This window comes from Cladophialophora immunda, assembly GCF_000835495.1.
Source record: "Cladophialophora immunda strain CBS 83496 unplaced genomic scaffold supercont1.5, whole genome shotgun sequence".
In the NCBI taxonomy this organism is placed as follows: domain Eukaryota; kingdom Fungi; phylum Ascomycota; class Eurotiomycetes; order Chaetothyriales; family Herpotrichiellaceae; genus Cladophialophora; species Cladophialophora immunda.
The window spans coordinates 2,387,805-2,404,106 of NW_015622545.1; the positions used below are offsets into that span (position 1 = coordinate 2,387,805).

At 43.6% G+C, this 16,302-nt stretch overlaps 1 protein-coding gene across 1 annotated transcript; it reads right to left on the reverse strand.

Annotated features, from left to right (window-relative positions):
- Positions 1-13,535: 13,535 nt before the first annotated feature.
- PV07_09023 (uncharacterized protein) lies at positions 13,536-15,621 on the reverse strand. Its single transcript, XM_016396247.1, has one exon. It carries the CDS (start codon positions 15,305-15,307, stop codon positions 13,940-13,942), a length of 1,368 nt encoding a protein of 455 aa, XP_016246103.1. The 5' UTR covers positions 15,308-15,621; the 3' UTR covers positions 13,536-13,939.
- Between the last annotated feature and the right edge of the window lie 681 nt (positions 15,622-16,302).

Below are 16,302 nucleotides of genomic sequence, written 5' to 3' on the forward strand. Positions count from 1 at the left end.
TCGTTAACTCAGCTTATTTACTATTAGTTTTCTAAATAGATAACCTCCTTAGACGAAAAAGTATATAGAATTCTTCTATAAGCGTTTGAACTCTTCATTACTTATCCCCTATAGACATTACTAATCCTAGAGGTATTTCGTAAGCTACTTCGAACGTTCTGAGTATTTGTCTTTAAAGAGCTAGACTACGCGCGGTTCTCGTAGGTCTATAGTTCAATCTCTCGCGTGAATCACTACCGGCCTTACCATTACGAAGTCTCTTCTAGTAGTAGTCTATTTAATAGGCCGAAGGCTCTCACGTACAAAAAGTATTTAGGCTTCGATCTAATTATCGATATCCTCCTCCTCCTCAGCTTCCTTTAGGTCTTCTTTAGTCAGAGGACGTTAGGATAGTACGTTAGTAACTACATTCTTATTACTAGATATATATCGCACTTTAAAGTCAAATTTTCAGATCTATACTAACTACTGATTCACTACTACCCCTAGGAGATCTATAGACTACTAGTTAAGCTACGCCGCGAGAGTCATTACGTCCGTCTCCACTACGAAGTAGACGGCGTATAACTACCGTTTAAACTTCTTTAAGGCCTTTAGAAGCCCTTAAGCTTCTCGTTTTAGGGTATCGTATTCTAGTTCAGCTTTAACTTAGATACCGCTCTCGTACCGAGTAGCTCTCCGTTTTTACGTTACCAGATCAATCTACATAATCACCACGCCCTATCCACGTCTACTAGCGTTAACCACTAGGATGATAAGACTAGCCCATTCCCTATAGTTAAGGCTCACTAAGGCTAGAGGAGAAGATAGCGTAAGTTTAAGAGCTTTCATACCCTAGTCTTAAACCTTAGTCTATTTCTAGAGTACGTTTTTCCTAAGCAATATGTATAGGGGCTCGACTAGTATTATAAAGTATAGAATCTAGATATAGTAATAGACATAAATCCTAAGGAACCTACAGAGTTCCGGCTAATTAGTTAGGATCGGCTAGGTTAGGATTTTATAAGTCTTCGATTCTTGAGGATATTATCCGTCTCTATTATAGACGTACCTAACTACCTCTATTCCATTCATATAGAGCTATAATTTCTAGCCTATAACCGTAGCTCCGGCTCTTTTAAGATCGAGTATTACCTTATTAAGGTTAATTAAGTGCTCTAATATAAAGAGACGTATTCCTAGCGCTACTTCCTATTATTAATAATCTATCTTTAGGTCCTTTACCGTAATATCATCTAGAAACGGATAAGTATACTTTAGGATTTATTCCTATAGAATATAGTTCATAATCCTTACGAACTATACTACTAAATTCATAGCCTCTTGAGATAAGGTTACGTATCGAACTAACCTAATTAGAGTCTAGATAGCCGTAAGGTCGCGACTCTCCTTTACGAGTTCTATTTAGTCATAATTGGAGAGCTAATCTAGTAGAGAAGTTATATATATCCCCGAGAACTCTTCCGCAAAGTCATCTAATAAAGGGAGTAGATTCGCATCCCTTATAGTAACTTAGTTAATATTTTAAGCGGCGATAACTAACTAATACTCCCCTAACTTCTTCTTCTTAACTAGGAAGAACGGGTTTCTATATAAACTATAGCCGAACTTAAAGAGACGCTACTAGATCTTATCCTTAACTAGTTTAATTATAACCAGTTTAAGTACCTTAGGAACTAGAAAACTCTTCGCCTACTATGGGGTATAAGGAACGGTCTAAATAACCTACGGTAGTATAACTTCGTGTCGGACTCAACTGATTTTATTAACTTCCTATACTAATACTCCTTCTCAATTATATAGGATTTCTAGAAGGACTTCCTTCTCAGAGGGTATCAAATTAGGCCCGATTACTAGCTTTTCTAGACGTTCCGACGTTAAACGTTCTCTACGGGGGAAAGATACGAGTCTCGGCTTTATCTATTATAAAAATAGATATAGTTATCTATCGGAGGTAGCTTATTCCCTTAAGATCGCCTATACTCTCTAGTCTAAAAGACTACTAGGCGTTGAACTATCTTACTAGTCTATATCTATAGGCTTCACTTTATCTACCTTTTTCTTATAGAGAGTATTAATTCAAGCCTCAAAAGGTCTTTCCACTCGATAATGTTCATAACGTTACTCATTCTCTAGATCCTATCTTAACGCCTCAGTATCTACTAGCCTTAATAACCTCACGAACTAGCCGTTATCTTATATATCAAAAGGCCTAGCCTTGAATTATAAGTCCTAGAGGTCTTCGTTATCTAATTCGAAAGGCTCACCTACGGAGATTAGTTCGTTATTTTGGTCTACTCAGAAGTCAATAGCTAGAGTCCTAGGTTTCCTCTAAGCCCTTACAGATATAAGTATAGGCTTCTTTATCGTTCTATACTCACCTAGCCTTTTAAAGATATTAAGTGTGCGAGTTTAAACATCGTGGATATATCTCGATCTTTAGTAAGGTTAGGAGTAGTCTAGGTAACTATCTACACTCTCTTACTAATGTAGCTATCCGTCAACCTAATGATGTAAGTATCTTCATCCTTTTCCTAGACCGACCCTTACGCTACCTTCTGGAATAGTCTCCCTAAGATAAAACGGTAAGTTAGATCTATAGTATTCGTCACGTAGACGTTTATTAGGACCTTAACTCCGGCAATACTAATAACGAAGTCTTCAATTATACCTACGAACTTTTCTCAGTCTCCATTAAACCCTACGGCATTATGAATAAACTTAGCCTTCCGTAGATACTGAGATAGACTCATCTCTTCTACTAGAGTAAGGGTCATTAGGTTAATCTCTACTCTAGTATCTAGTAAGGAATCTTCGTATCTCCCTCTCATTTTGACCGGTAGGTAGGGACATCTACTATGATATAATCGCGGTCAAATCAGACGGTCTACTAATGGATTTATTTATATAGTCCCAATCCTAGTAGTAGGCTCACCTTCTGCCTACGTAGGCCGTACGCCAATGCCTCTTAAGGTATAACCTTAATAGATCGGCTCCTACTTATTTTCGTCATAATGCTAATGTTTACGAGAGAACTACTCGTCTCGAACTTCCTTTATCGACAGTAAATCCCCCATTCGAATAGAGACTTCTTAGTTCAGTAGGTAGTTTACAATTCTACTAATGCCATTTAGATCTTATGACAAAGCCTTTTGGAGAGGTCTAGGTCCGGGCAGTCCGTACGTAACCTCTTTTACAGCCCAAGGGCATAATAATACCTAGCGAGGCTAGGAAGGCTCTAATAGATCTTCCATCACGGTATCCTAGGAGAGTAGGTTACGTAATCAGTCATCCTATACATTATATAGGGAAATTCCTAGCCTCTAATTAGTTAAGTTAATTAGTCCTAGCGAATCACCTACAATCCCATCATATATAATCTCTCCAGTCAGTCTCGCTCTCCGCGTTACATATCGTCTCGGTCCCTCTATAGGCGGTTCATAAGCTCCAATCCAAGGGTGTTTTACCTACGCGTATCCACCTTATTAAGGGGCTAGGCGCTTTCCTAGAGTATTAATATGGGCTTCGCTCTAAGGCTGATTGATACGAATCCCCTTTAAGCCTACCGTATTTAGGGCTCGGGAATCATCCTCAGAGTCGTCTAGGGCAGCATAATCAGGTTTCGATCTGGCTATGCGGACGGCGTTCATCCTTACGCCTGGCGGTACTAGGTCAGCGTCTCTCGTACCGTACGGCCATCCGGACGCGATACCGGAATTCAGATCAATTTCCCTTACAATCTATTCTAGCCTTTCGACCTTTATCTCTTTAATAGGGATCGATAGAGCGGGCGAAGGACAGTCTTAGCCTCTAAACTTCCTAAGGGCGATTTTATAGTCAGGATTAAGGTATAACGCTCTAGTAGCTTTCTAATACACCTACTAAGAGTCTTCTCGCAATATATATCCCGGCTACTTATAAAGAAAGTAGTTAGCTCTAGAGTTACTTAAGTTTAAGCTTCGCCTACTTAACTACCCGCCGTAATACTACGGTTTCTCTCCGAACCGAACTAAACAATCTTAAGCTAACTAACCACGCGAGAGCTAGATTACTTCTTAAGGCACCCCTTTTAGTACTTCAATCAGCCGACTTATGAATTCTAGAGTAATAACGTCTTATACCTAAACTAGTAGTATTAACGCTCCTATTAGACGAGTTAATTCTTCCACTAATTAGTCACTATTTTTCAGGGTAGGTAGTCAATTTACTAAAGACAACGAAGTATTCCTATCTATCTTTATTATGTCCGCATAGTTATCCCGGTGGCGTTACTCCTTAGGGTCTTCCTTTCGAGCGGTTGAAGGTCGAGTCTCCCTCTCATATACTAGCTCTTAGAATTCCTTATTAAGCACCTCTTATGTGAATTTCTTCGTCTCATTATCAGTATCCTATAGCTCCTTTACTTATTCCTAGTATTTCTGGAAGTTCGAATTCTCTAGTTTTCGATCCATTAAGTTTTATTTCTTCCGAATCTTGTCTATATAGACCTTTAGTAATCCGGATAGAAGGAGCTAATAGTACGCATGATTTATCTTAGCTCCGGTCCGAATTAAGTGAGTTATAGCCTTACAGAATTGACGGAGATATAGTTCCAGACTCTAGGACTTTTCTCGCCAGTACTTCGTGAGTACCTAAAGGTATTAAATACTTAATATTCACTACGTTTTATCCCGGTCTTTATATTTATCTAAGACCTTCTCTTTAAACTTCTCCTAATCCATTATATCGAACTTAGCGAGCTCTTTATAATGCTCCTTCTCTATCTTTGACATAAAGCGAATAGACCTACGGATACATTCTCCGCTTACCATTACTTAGTTATATTCGCATAGCTCTTCAAACTCCTTAAAGAAAGAAGTTACGTTCTTTCCATTAAAATATGGAAGATTATCATTTCCATCTAAACTCTAGGGTATTTATCTTATCGATATTATAGAAGGAGGGACGTGTAGTGACTACACTATAGAATCCAGCGTTAATAGATCTTATGAGCTAACGCTTAACATTATCGGTAGTCCTAGCTTTCCTTTACCGTTCAAGCCTCCTACGGACGACATTTCGTTATTTTTGTATTTTTATATACGTTTTTCAGTGTTTTTATCGGTTTTATTAGTTATATCTTCGTAACTTCTCTCCTCTCCTTCGTTAAGTCCCTTATCCTTCTCGTTCCTTATCTCCACTAGTAATTTCTATCGACACTATAGCTCCACTTCCCGGCGATAGCGCTCTAACTTTGCCCGCCTCCATAAGCTTAGCCTTCCTATCCGTCGTCGCTATTCCTCAAACAGTTCTACATTTTATTAGCTTCCCCTGAGCTCCTTAGCCAGGGGTTTTCAGGGTCAAACGCTTTCCCCATCCCTCGAGGGATATATCTCTTCCTCAGTTCTTCTATGCAATCCAAATAGTCATAAAGTCGTTAGTTTTCTACCCCACATAGTGATAGTAAACATACACAGCTAGTAGTTCTAAAGGGCACCCCAAGCAGCGGTCTCCATAAATAGCTAACGTAACCCGTCCTATACAGCGGGATAGACTTACTCAGCCAGTAATCCCTAAGGTATACCCTACGCAGCGGTTCTACATATATAGCCAGCGTTCTCCAGATTCAGTCAGGTAGGTAGGTAAGTAAGTAATTCTTCAGTTCCATTAGTCTAGTCGTTTATTATAGTTATATTATCGTTTCTTCTTCTTCAGTTTTGATCTTCTCCTACCGCTCGTAAAGAGACGCCTATGCGTAAGCATTTTTCCCATTAAGCATTAGGTTCTTGTCGGAGGCACTAATGAACTGGGGCGAGGCTTCTAGCTATAGGCGCCAACTCGTACGGCGGTAGGTAATAGGCGCGTTCATATCTTATCAAGCAGTTGATTGATTGTCTTATTGTTTTTCTGTCTACCTAGGCGAATAACAAAAGAAAAGACTACTAAGCTAAAGTGGTACCCTCGAACTAACTAATCAGAGAGTGGCAACGTTTGCCTGTACAATGTACAGCCAAAAGTTGACCAATCACCTTACTCGCCCACCTTGCATCTCAGGTCCTCTCTAAACCTTTCCCATTACACTATAAGATCTAAGTTAAGGAACGCGTTAACTACGTCTAGTTACGTAGACTTAAGATCTTTAATGTAAGCGATCGTAAGGAGTAGTTAAATTAATCCTAATCTCGTAGTCGACGCATAAACCTTATAGTAGTCGACGCTACGAACCTATTTATTACTATGGACGACTCACCTAGCCTTAAATCGATCTGGTTTCTTAACTAGTACCTAATGGCCTGTGAGAACGTTCGATCTAGACTAAATCGGCACTACTAACTAAGTCCTATTATCCAGATAGGCCTAATATTACTGTTTAATTATATGTTTCTAGCGTTTACGATCTGGCCCCTTTATGGCCTAGGTATAAGACATAACCTTATGCCTAGTTATCGCCGCTATATTAAGATATATCTAGACTACCCTACTAGCCATTTAATCTGTCATTTCCTTAGCCTTATGCGTTAGCTTAATGACCCTACTACTTCGACGTAGTGTTAGCGCTAATAGCTAAATAGGCGGTATCGCACCCAGAAGATTAGGTAGTCGAGGCGCTTAAATAGTATCTTCCTATTCTAGATTAATCATAACCTAATCTTATTCCATACGAGACTATAGTAGATCTAATGGCTCTTCCCTTATAAATCCTAAGTAATTAACTAGTGGCGTATCCTAGATGTCTTCATCGCTATCAAATTCGTCTATTGTCTTAATTAGCGCGAGATAGCGATAGTTATCTTTATCAAACACTATATCCTTTGATTGAAATACTCTACGATTAATAGGATCGTAAACCTAGTAGATAGAAGGCGAGTTACCGTAGCTAAGTATAATATAAGCCTTAGATCTATTAGTAAACTTACCCTGACGCTTCTCCTTTAGTATATAAACGTAAACGCGCGATCTAACGATTCGTAGATGACTTAGATCAGGACGTTTACTATTAAATCGTTCGAATAGCGTTATCTAACCAATAGATCTATTAGGACTACGATTATGTAAATAAGCGGTAGTTTACAATAGGTTCTCCCATAAGACCTCTAGTAAGCCTAAGTCCTTCCGCATAGACCTTATTTTACTCGTAAGCGTTTAATTAAGTCGTTCTATAATACTATTAGACTTAGGGCTATAAGGAACTATTACCTCTTAATAGATCCCAGCCTCTCTAAGATAGCTAAGTAATGTAGAACCCTTATATTCACCACCGTTATTAACACAAATAAATACTATAGGTATACTAGTGTTCGTCACAAGATTAACGTAATACTTTATCTAGTATGACGCCTTAGACTTATTCTTAAGGAAATAAAGGACTACTCGTCTAGAATAGTCGTCTATAATCGTTATTATATACTTACTACTATTGATCGAAGTAGGAGTTATCGGCCTAGCGAGATTAGTATAAATTAATTGATTTAGTCTAGTTAATAAGCCGCTAGTTATGCTCTTACGCGGAGTACGAGGTTAGTTAGTAAGGATATAGTCTTCGTAGGGTTTTCTAAATAAATCTGTGAAATTGACGCCGTCAGTAACCTTCTTAAGTTAATTAAGATAGTTAGGCGATAAGTAGCCTATCCGTCTATACTATAGTCTAGCTATTTCACCACCTCGGATAGATAATGCTAAAATTGAGTCCTCGCAATGAATCTTAATAAGAGGCGAGATATTATCCTTTATGCCTAGTAGGTAACGTCGTCCCTCCTTTAGTACACTTATAATTCTCTTATTATCCTTATATAGACCTATATTAGTAAGGCTAGGAACGCGTTTAAGAATAGCGACTATTTCCTATTTCTTAAGTGCGTAGATACTTAAGAGATTAATACTTAGATTAGGGAAGTACTAGACGTTATCGAATCGAATAGGTACTGTAACGCTATTAAGGTTATAATCGATAATTACGTCGCTATAGCCCTCAGCCTTAATCTCGCTATAATCTACTAACCTAGTAGTTATTGATCCTTTACGAAAGTTGATGAAATTCGTCCTAGAATAGGTTATATAGTAGGAGGCTCTACTGTCGATTAGGAAGCCCTTTTCCTTAGTACTATAAATAGCGATCTTAGACGTAGCGATTGAATAGAAATAGGCTCGATTAGTTAATACCCCCCCATCTTCGCTAGAATCTCTAGAAGTCGCATTCTTCTTAAGGAACCTAAGTATCTTAGGAGTAATCTAGTCGGTAATCGAAGCGTTAATAGTTACCTTTTCCTTACCCTTATCCTTACTTAGTTAGTCGTTATTAACACGATTAGGATTCGATCTATAATTCTTCTATTTATAGTCGTTTATCTTATATGTTCGATAGGCTCATTTCTCTAAGTCCTTATTCTTATTTTGACCATTATTAGCATTACTATTAGACTTATTACCGCGTTTATTATTATTACTACTTAACTAGCCTTAAGCCTTAAAAGTATTAGCCTAATTAGCCTAATTAGCCTAATTATTACCTATCGATTACGCTACCTTACGTAAATCATACTAAAAGACCTTCTATACCGCTTTATCGAAGACTATCTTACTCTTCTCTATATCGAGGATCTATAAGACCACTAGTTTATAATCTTCGCCTAATCTATTAAGAAAGATAGACACCTAGAAATCGTTATTGAAATTATGTCTAAGTACCTTAAAACCTAATCGATTAGCGCGTAGTTTATTAACGTATTCTTCTAGTGTTACGAACTATTTAGATAGGTAACTATTAACTAGTATCGTCTATTAATAGACTACCGCGAGGCCTTACTATTCGTAAGCCTATTTTAGCTTTATAAGAATATCCTTTATAGTCTTCTTATGTATAATAAGTAGTTTAACGTGATTAGCATAGAGATTATAGATCACCCCCTATGCCTTTAAGTTCACTATCTTCCATTTCTTAAATCTCTTAATCTCTTAACTAAGCCATTGATCATAGTTCGCATTAAGCGTAGGGATATCAAAACCCTTTTTAGGTCGTAGTTACTTACGCGCTAGGAAATCCGACGTTACTTTTGCTTTTACTTTAGTATCTAGTATCTCTAGATTCATAACTACCGGTCGTGAGATCGTAGTATAGCACTCCTAAGCGCGGAGTTCCATCTCATAGGCTAGTAACTAGACTGCGTAATTAGACTTACCTTAGAGGATTAAGTAATTCTTACGATTATTAGACCCCCCTATATTATCTATTATTCTACCTTTTCTACTTTAATTTACTTAGGAATTCGTGGTGGGATAGGCTAGGTAGGGGCTATGATTGAGGATTAGTAGGAATTTTCCGATTATGGCCGATTAGCGCTCGGTTAACGCTCTACTAGAGGCTAATTCGGCGATCTAGGTACAGCCACGCACCCCGCGGTGTTAGTCTATCTAATAATAGAGGGATTAATAGGCCGATCCGTGATAGAATCGCCTGAGATTAGTGGGCGCGATTTGTTGTTAGTTTGACTGCCTGTACGGTTCCAACCAGAACACCGTTACTGCATAACCAATAACACAACCCGCAGAACGAAGGATAGGTTATTCCTACTAGATAGCCAGGAAAGGATAACCTAGGATGAACTAAACGACGCTTGAGTAACGCGCAATCAAGCGTTTAGGCGCTCATAACCTGTAGAACTAACTTGATGAATTGATTGATTGTTCTATCTAGTGGGAACGGTCGCACGGCAGTTTGACTTGCCGGCGTGTAAAAACTAGCCGGATAACCTTCCTAATCAGGTTAGGGCAATAACAAGTGTACGGAGTGAAATGTTACTGCGCAAAGGGAGCAGCCTCTTCGAAAATGGCCACGCAAGTAGCGTTGTGAGTCTCAAATCCCCGCTGCAGCAGCTTGAGAGTTATGGTGCAGGTGTCAAAACAGGTGAATCGTGAAGATATACTTGGGAGACCAGTCTAGATGAAGCGGCAGCATTGAACAGCCGCCGCTCCCATATCAATAAGACGCCCTTTTCAAGACATTCTAGACAAGCCGCTTTCCAAGGGAAAGTCTGTTCAAAAGGTGCGAGAGCTCCGTAGCTTTCGATGTCAGCTGGGCATTGACAGGTGAACACTTCCCTGCAGGGACCACAGGGCTCACGAGGTATATGCCCACTAGGTCATGGAGATACACGTTTTAATAATTATAATAATTGTCGGACAGGACGATAGAAAGACCTGCCGTTTAAAGCGACGCTGAAGCGACGCTGCTCCTGTTCTTCGATATGGACCTTATCCAATGGCCCCATCACGAATCAGAATCAGAAGTAGCGAGCGCATGCGTTGACGATTGACCTTTCTTAGTCTACCCTTTGTTATGTATTTCGGAGCGTCAGCTAAAACAGCCCCTCATTTCCTGCCACCGGAGGATATGTAAATTCCGGGGCGAGTTCACACAGGTTGAAATAGCTGACAGACGATCTACTAACCATTATAGAATTCGATGCCTCGTTGAATAAATACTTCTGGGACGAATGGCTGAGCTCCGTCGAACCCCCACGCGGGCGGCACCAGCTGCCCATAAGCGCTGATATGTGATTGCGTGGAGAGAATTCACAGCGGTGAACTCGAGCCTCATTCTGTTCCTGCGCCATCTCTTTGCTTCCACCAGCTTGGATAGCCTCCAAAGGAAACTTCGCGTTTTCACCATCTCCCGGTGACACGACCACACTCATGCGCATATGAACATACCCAACGACTATTTCCTCTGCTGCTAGTCCTCAACACCGAAGGCTTCACTGCGATATCATGCTTGCAATTTACGAAGCAGGAAACATTGCAACGGATGGAATATAACTACCCTTGACCACCCTTTCTATCTTGCAGTCTCTTGGATCACACGCTCGCATTTGAGAACTCGACCTGATACCTAAAGGGGGAGATCCGATCTAGCATATCACACCAGGCGCGCCTCAATAATAAATATACTTCAATACTACGAGCCCAAATCAACTGGAAGTGCCTCCGTGACAGTTGAGTACTCCGACACCTTCGAATCACTCCTCCTCTGCCTGCGAATACAATAAGGTTAAAGACTCGCCTTATCCAACCGAGCCTAAGAAATTTCAGTATACCAGTAAAGATAAGCCTACAAGTGAATAGCGCTCCGATATCATGGAACAACAGAACTTGAACACAATATCCAGTCCCAATCTGGCTCAATTACCTTCTCACGCGTCTTCTCACTCATCAACAATTCCGCAAAGTCCTTTTAACTATACTTCCCACCCTTCGGTGTTGCGACGGGTTCAGGAGCTTGAGTGTTTCTGAATGCGGTTATTCCGCAAAAACAAGGTCGGACCTGAAGTGAGTGTTCTCGTCCGATCTGGTCCATGCGTAACGGACTAATGATGAAACAGGAAACATTCTGCTCGGCATGCACGCAAACACCAATGCAGTTTTGATGCCTGTCCGCGAAGCGCGAAGGGTTTCGCCTCAGCCAATGATTTAGACAGACACTTGAAAACGGTTCACAATATCAATACTCACAAGAGTAAATTATACAGGTTCTTCGCTCCGGGATGCACAAAGGCCGCCAAAGAATGGATTCGTTTCGACAACTTTAAGCGACACCTCAAGAGAATGCATGGCGAGGGTAATGTGGCCGTGTTACTTGAACAGTGTGTTCCACCACCAGATATTTTGCACCGATGCGCTGACCCATGTGAAAGGTCCGTCATGTGGTACGAAGAACGAGAGAAAGAACGAGAGAGAGAACGAGCCTAGCGGCAAGAGGTGCCAGACGACGGAGACACAACTTATTCTTCGGCCCAGTCCGATGGAATGCAAAGCAACCATCCGGTTTCCAACCAACTTAACATGCGACCATCATTTGCAGCCAGCAACATGGTGCGCTCGGTCACTTTAGTGTCCAGTGACGAATGTCACACCGCCCGGAAAGAACAATCGGCGGCACCAGGTATGCCTGCGGATAGTGCTCCACCTCTTACGGAATCGCCAGGTCTAAAGACCTTTGAAGGCACGAAGACGTCCGAGTTTCCTGCCATTGGTGCTCCAGGTTTAAGCGGGCGACGTGACAGCCATACAGCTGGTCATATAATATTGCGATCCAAAACATCATACCCACAATCCAACCCTGACACAACACATGAGAGTTCATACTCACGGCTCACCGACGCGTCGAGCTCTGACTGGAGTGAGGACACTCAAGATACAGCTCTGGAGAAACTAATCACAGTGTCTAGTAGGCTTTTATTTAAGGTCTATGTGAATGCTCTGCTACGAAGTCGGTCACCTCAATCTGGCAGAGCAGCATCGAATGGATCAAGGTCACCTGAAGGAGGTAGGAGTGAAGAGCAAGCACCATCTAACGCATCGGGAAAACGAAAACGAAAACAAACCGAAATCGGTGAAAACGCTGGCAAAAGGTGCAGTGTGAGATATACTAAACGTCGAAAGGATGCAATGTGTTCCGAGTACCGACTCTTTGCGTGCCCGTTCAATAAGTATGACAATATAGTCTTTGGTCAAGACTCACCCGATGACCGTTATCGTTCATGCGCGACTTGTGCCTTCGTGAACATTGCATATCTCAAGTAGGGTTCCACTAAGGAAAGGAGAGGATTCACAACTGACAATGCGTTAGGCAACATCTCTAACGCAATCACTACGCCCCTCGTCGCTACTGCAAACGTTGCTACAGAAACCACTTTCTTTCGCATGACAGCCTTACTGCGCATCGGCGCGAGGACCCCGCTTGTGAGGTGCTAGATCCTCCGAAGTACCGGGCGAGCGGGAGAGGATCACTGAAGATCTGATCGAACGAAGAAAACTCAACCGCAAGAATCCTCCAGGCAAGGATCAGGTCGCATATTGGTATGAAATATACGACACCTTTTTTCCGGGTGCTTCAGAGGCTCGACCGGTCAGTCCTTGTGAGAAAGCACCACTCATCTTCCACAGGCCGCGCTAACTGCTATCTCAGATTTTGAAGGAGCGAATTCAGAGTCCGCAAGTCATTTCGTGCAGTTTTTGTCGGCTGGGAGGATTGGAGAAATATTGCCCATTGTCCGGCAACGCCTAGGAATGATGGATGATCACCTTCCGTTGGACGCTCAGATTTCAGTCCACCTGGAGATTCTGCAACAAAGTCTACAACTATATCTTCGACATATACTGAACTCGGCGTCCAGGATACCCCATTTAGGCCACCGCACAGAAGAAAACAATACAAACGTGACGAGAAATGGCGTCCACGGTCGGACCCCTCCCGCATGTCCTTGGATCGGTGTACCAGAACCGACACTGAGCGCGGAGCCGCCCGGGACCCTATCACGGGCAGAGGCCCAGCTGGACTTCCATGTCGAGACAACAAATCAGCCTTTGACTCCGTCCTACGAAGATCGGTATGCGAACCAGCCATTATGGCTAGCCAATCTGAGCGTGGAATGGACGCTCAATTCGCTGCGTTGGAGCAAAGCAACAATCTTGGAGGTTTCGAATAGGGCCTGCAATATGCTGTACATAGGTAATCTATCTTTGGGACACTTCCCCGAAGAGGGAGACCTGTGTACCCACTGCTACTGTATGGTAGTACAATGATACACTTCCTCATCTTTGACAAACGACTGAGTCTCTCAAACCCATCGAAAGCAGAGATACGATACATGCAATATGCTGAGAGGTTAGCAACCAAGAGAGGCGTTCTAGATGCCACGACTCTTAATTGCTCTGGAGTATATCGTTTCCAATGCTTCACCAGGGCATGGAATTAAGGTGACAAGTTCGAGACAAGTATTTGGCATCGCCCCCGCCATCGGTGCAATGATCTGGGTAAGTCGACGATATGGGCATTCCGGGTTTCCGGAGAAAGACTGACCGACGTGGTATTATTCGCTCAATCTCTCTTTCTTTTCCGGTTTTTTTTTTTTCTTTTACCATCATACGGGCTCCCGTTTTTATATTCTATGCATGCCTTCTCTCCTCATGCGACGCCTGATCCGAAGACCTCGGAATGGATGTATTCCTTCGGAACGCCCAGAGCCTCCAGTGTCTGTTGCTGCAGCTGCATGAATGGGATGGGCCCGCACAGATAGTATTGGGCGTTCGGAAGCAGGGCAATGTCTTTGACCTTGTCGAACTCGATCCTGCCCTCGAAGTCATAGTCGACCCCTTCCCTGTCAGCCTCGCCGATCTGCTCATAAAACACGGCCTTTTTGACCTGTGGATTCTTCTCCACCACGCGCGAGAGGTAGTCTTTCATGGCGTGGACGTGGCCCGACCGGACGGCGTGGATGAAGCCGACAGGGCGGGTTTCGCTCTGCCCGATCACGGTCCCCAACATGGACAGCATGGGCGTGATGCCGACACCCGCGCTGATCAAGACTACAGGCGTGTCCGCGTCGACGTCCAGGAAAAAGTCCCCACGCGGCATGCTGACATCGATCTGTGCTCCCTCGGGGACGTCCTCGTGCAGCACGTTCGAGATCCGGCCGGCCGGGATGGGCCCTCTGGCAGACTCCTTCTTCACTGAGATCCGAAAATGCTTGCCGTCTGGGATGTCCGACAGGCTGTACTGCCGCGGTTGGTAGACTCCGAGTTCCGGGAGGAAGACCCTCACCGAGACATATTGCCCCGACTGAAACCCAGGGAGAGGTCCCTTGTCGGCGGGTTCGAGGTAGAAGGAGACGATCTCGTCACTCTCATACACCTTCTTTGCGACCGTGAACGTACGCCACCCATTCCAGCCGCCTGTAGTGTTCTCGGCCTGTCTGTAGAGATCCCGCTCGAAGTTGATGAAGATGTCTGCGAGCTGGCCGTAGGCCGCTTTCCATGCGTCGATTATCTCTTCGGTCACAGCCTCGCCAAGCACCTCTTTGATCGACGCGAGTAACTCCTCGCCCACGATCGGGTATTGGTCCGGCTGGATATCCAGGCTGGCGTGCTTGTTCCCTATTCTGGAGACGGCGGTTGTCAGCGCACCTAGGTTGTCGATGTTGTTGGCATAGGCCCAGACGGCATGTGCCAAGGCAGCCGGTTGAGCACCGGTTTCTTGGTGCGCAGTGTTGAAGATGTTGCGGAGGGTGGGATGATTGTTTAGCAGCCTTTTGTAGAAGACGCTCGTGATGGCAAGGCCATGTTCTTGCAAAATCGGTGCCGTCGATTTCACGATCGACTTCTGCTGCTCGCTGAGGGCCTCAGCTTGCAGCTTCGAAGAGGTGTTGAAGAGTTTGCGGCCTATGTAGGGCGTTGCTGCCAGAGCTTTTGAGTCTGTGAGGGCGGCAGATCGCTGTAGAAGGCGGGATGGATTGCAGCCCATCAACGTTCGACCTCGGACCACTTTGCTCGCCATTTTCGTCTGGGGGTTATGGAACTGCAACCCCAATACAGCTGTCGGACTGAGGAGATCAGCCACTTATATACTTCACATTGTGAAAAGCTGGTGGTATTCGGCAGGTATGTCCCTCGTTGCTGAAGCCGTTCGCTTAGCTACTGACACGAGAATTACCCAGCTCCCCCCTGCTCAAAGCTGCCGTAGATCCACAAGAAGAAGCTTTTCATCGTGGCGCCTCAGGTGATACCAAGACTTCGTGGGGTCGGGGCTTCAGGGGATAGACGCCCTATGTCCCCAGGTGTAAACGTACCCCAATGGCGAAGTTGGGCAGCGGGAGATTGGATCTGCCAAAAAAGCATTTCTCCGTCATCGTAGGGTTGGGGACTGTCTCGCGCTGAAGCATTATGCCTAAGTTCACCAAGCGCTGGCGGAGCAGGAACCGATATCCCAGAAGGGGATATGGTTCTCACAGCCCGCCCGCCACGCCCGGTAACATCAGCAACCCTGGAAGTTGACGACGCCGAAGAGCGTCCGTTCCTGTACACAATGGGAATTTTTGATGTCTAGGAAAACCCCATGAAACTTGACGGAGATTCGTAAGTGTCATCCGATATGGGCAGGCCAGCCTATCAGACACAGGGTAAAGTCATTAGTCCAAGCCAAAAGTGCATATTCCGAAGTATAAACACGGTGGCACGGAATGAATCGCTGGTCGCGAGATGAGCATCTCCGAAGATCCGAGGAGATGGATAATAACGCGGACACTCGGATCAATCACAGCCAAGCAAGGTAGTTGAACGTGGCAAACCGTGGCAATTAATTCAACCCCAACTAGTCAAGACAAGTCGAAATGGTCTCGAAAACGCGGACTAGCGAAGCCGGATTTTTGAGCTATTTTACGTTGAGAAATACGAATGATTTCCGCGGCCCTGATCGCCCTCTAGCGAGCGGACCCGGCTCTACTTTGAATATATACAGCCTTGACAGCTAATTTTCTACCGTCCCGAGTTTCT

Excerpts from the sequence above, each read along its gene's own strand:
- PV07_09023 (XM_016396247.1), bottom strand. The coding sequence starts at position 15,307 with ATGGCGAGCAAAGTGGTCCGAGGTCGAACGTTGATGGGCTGCAATCCA.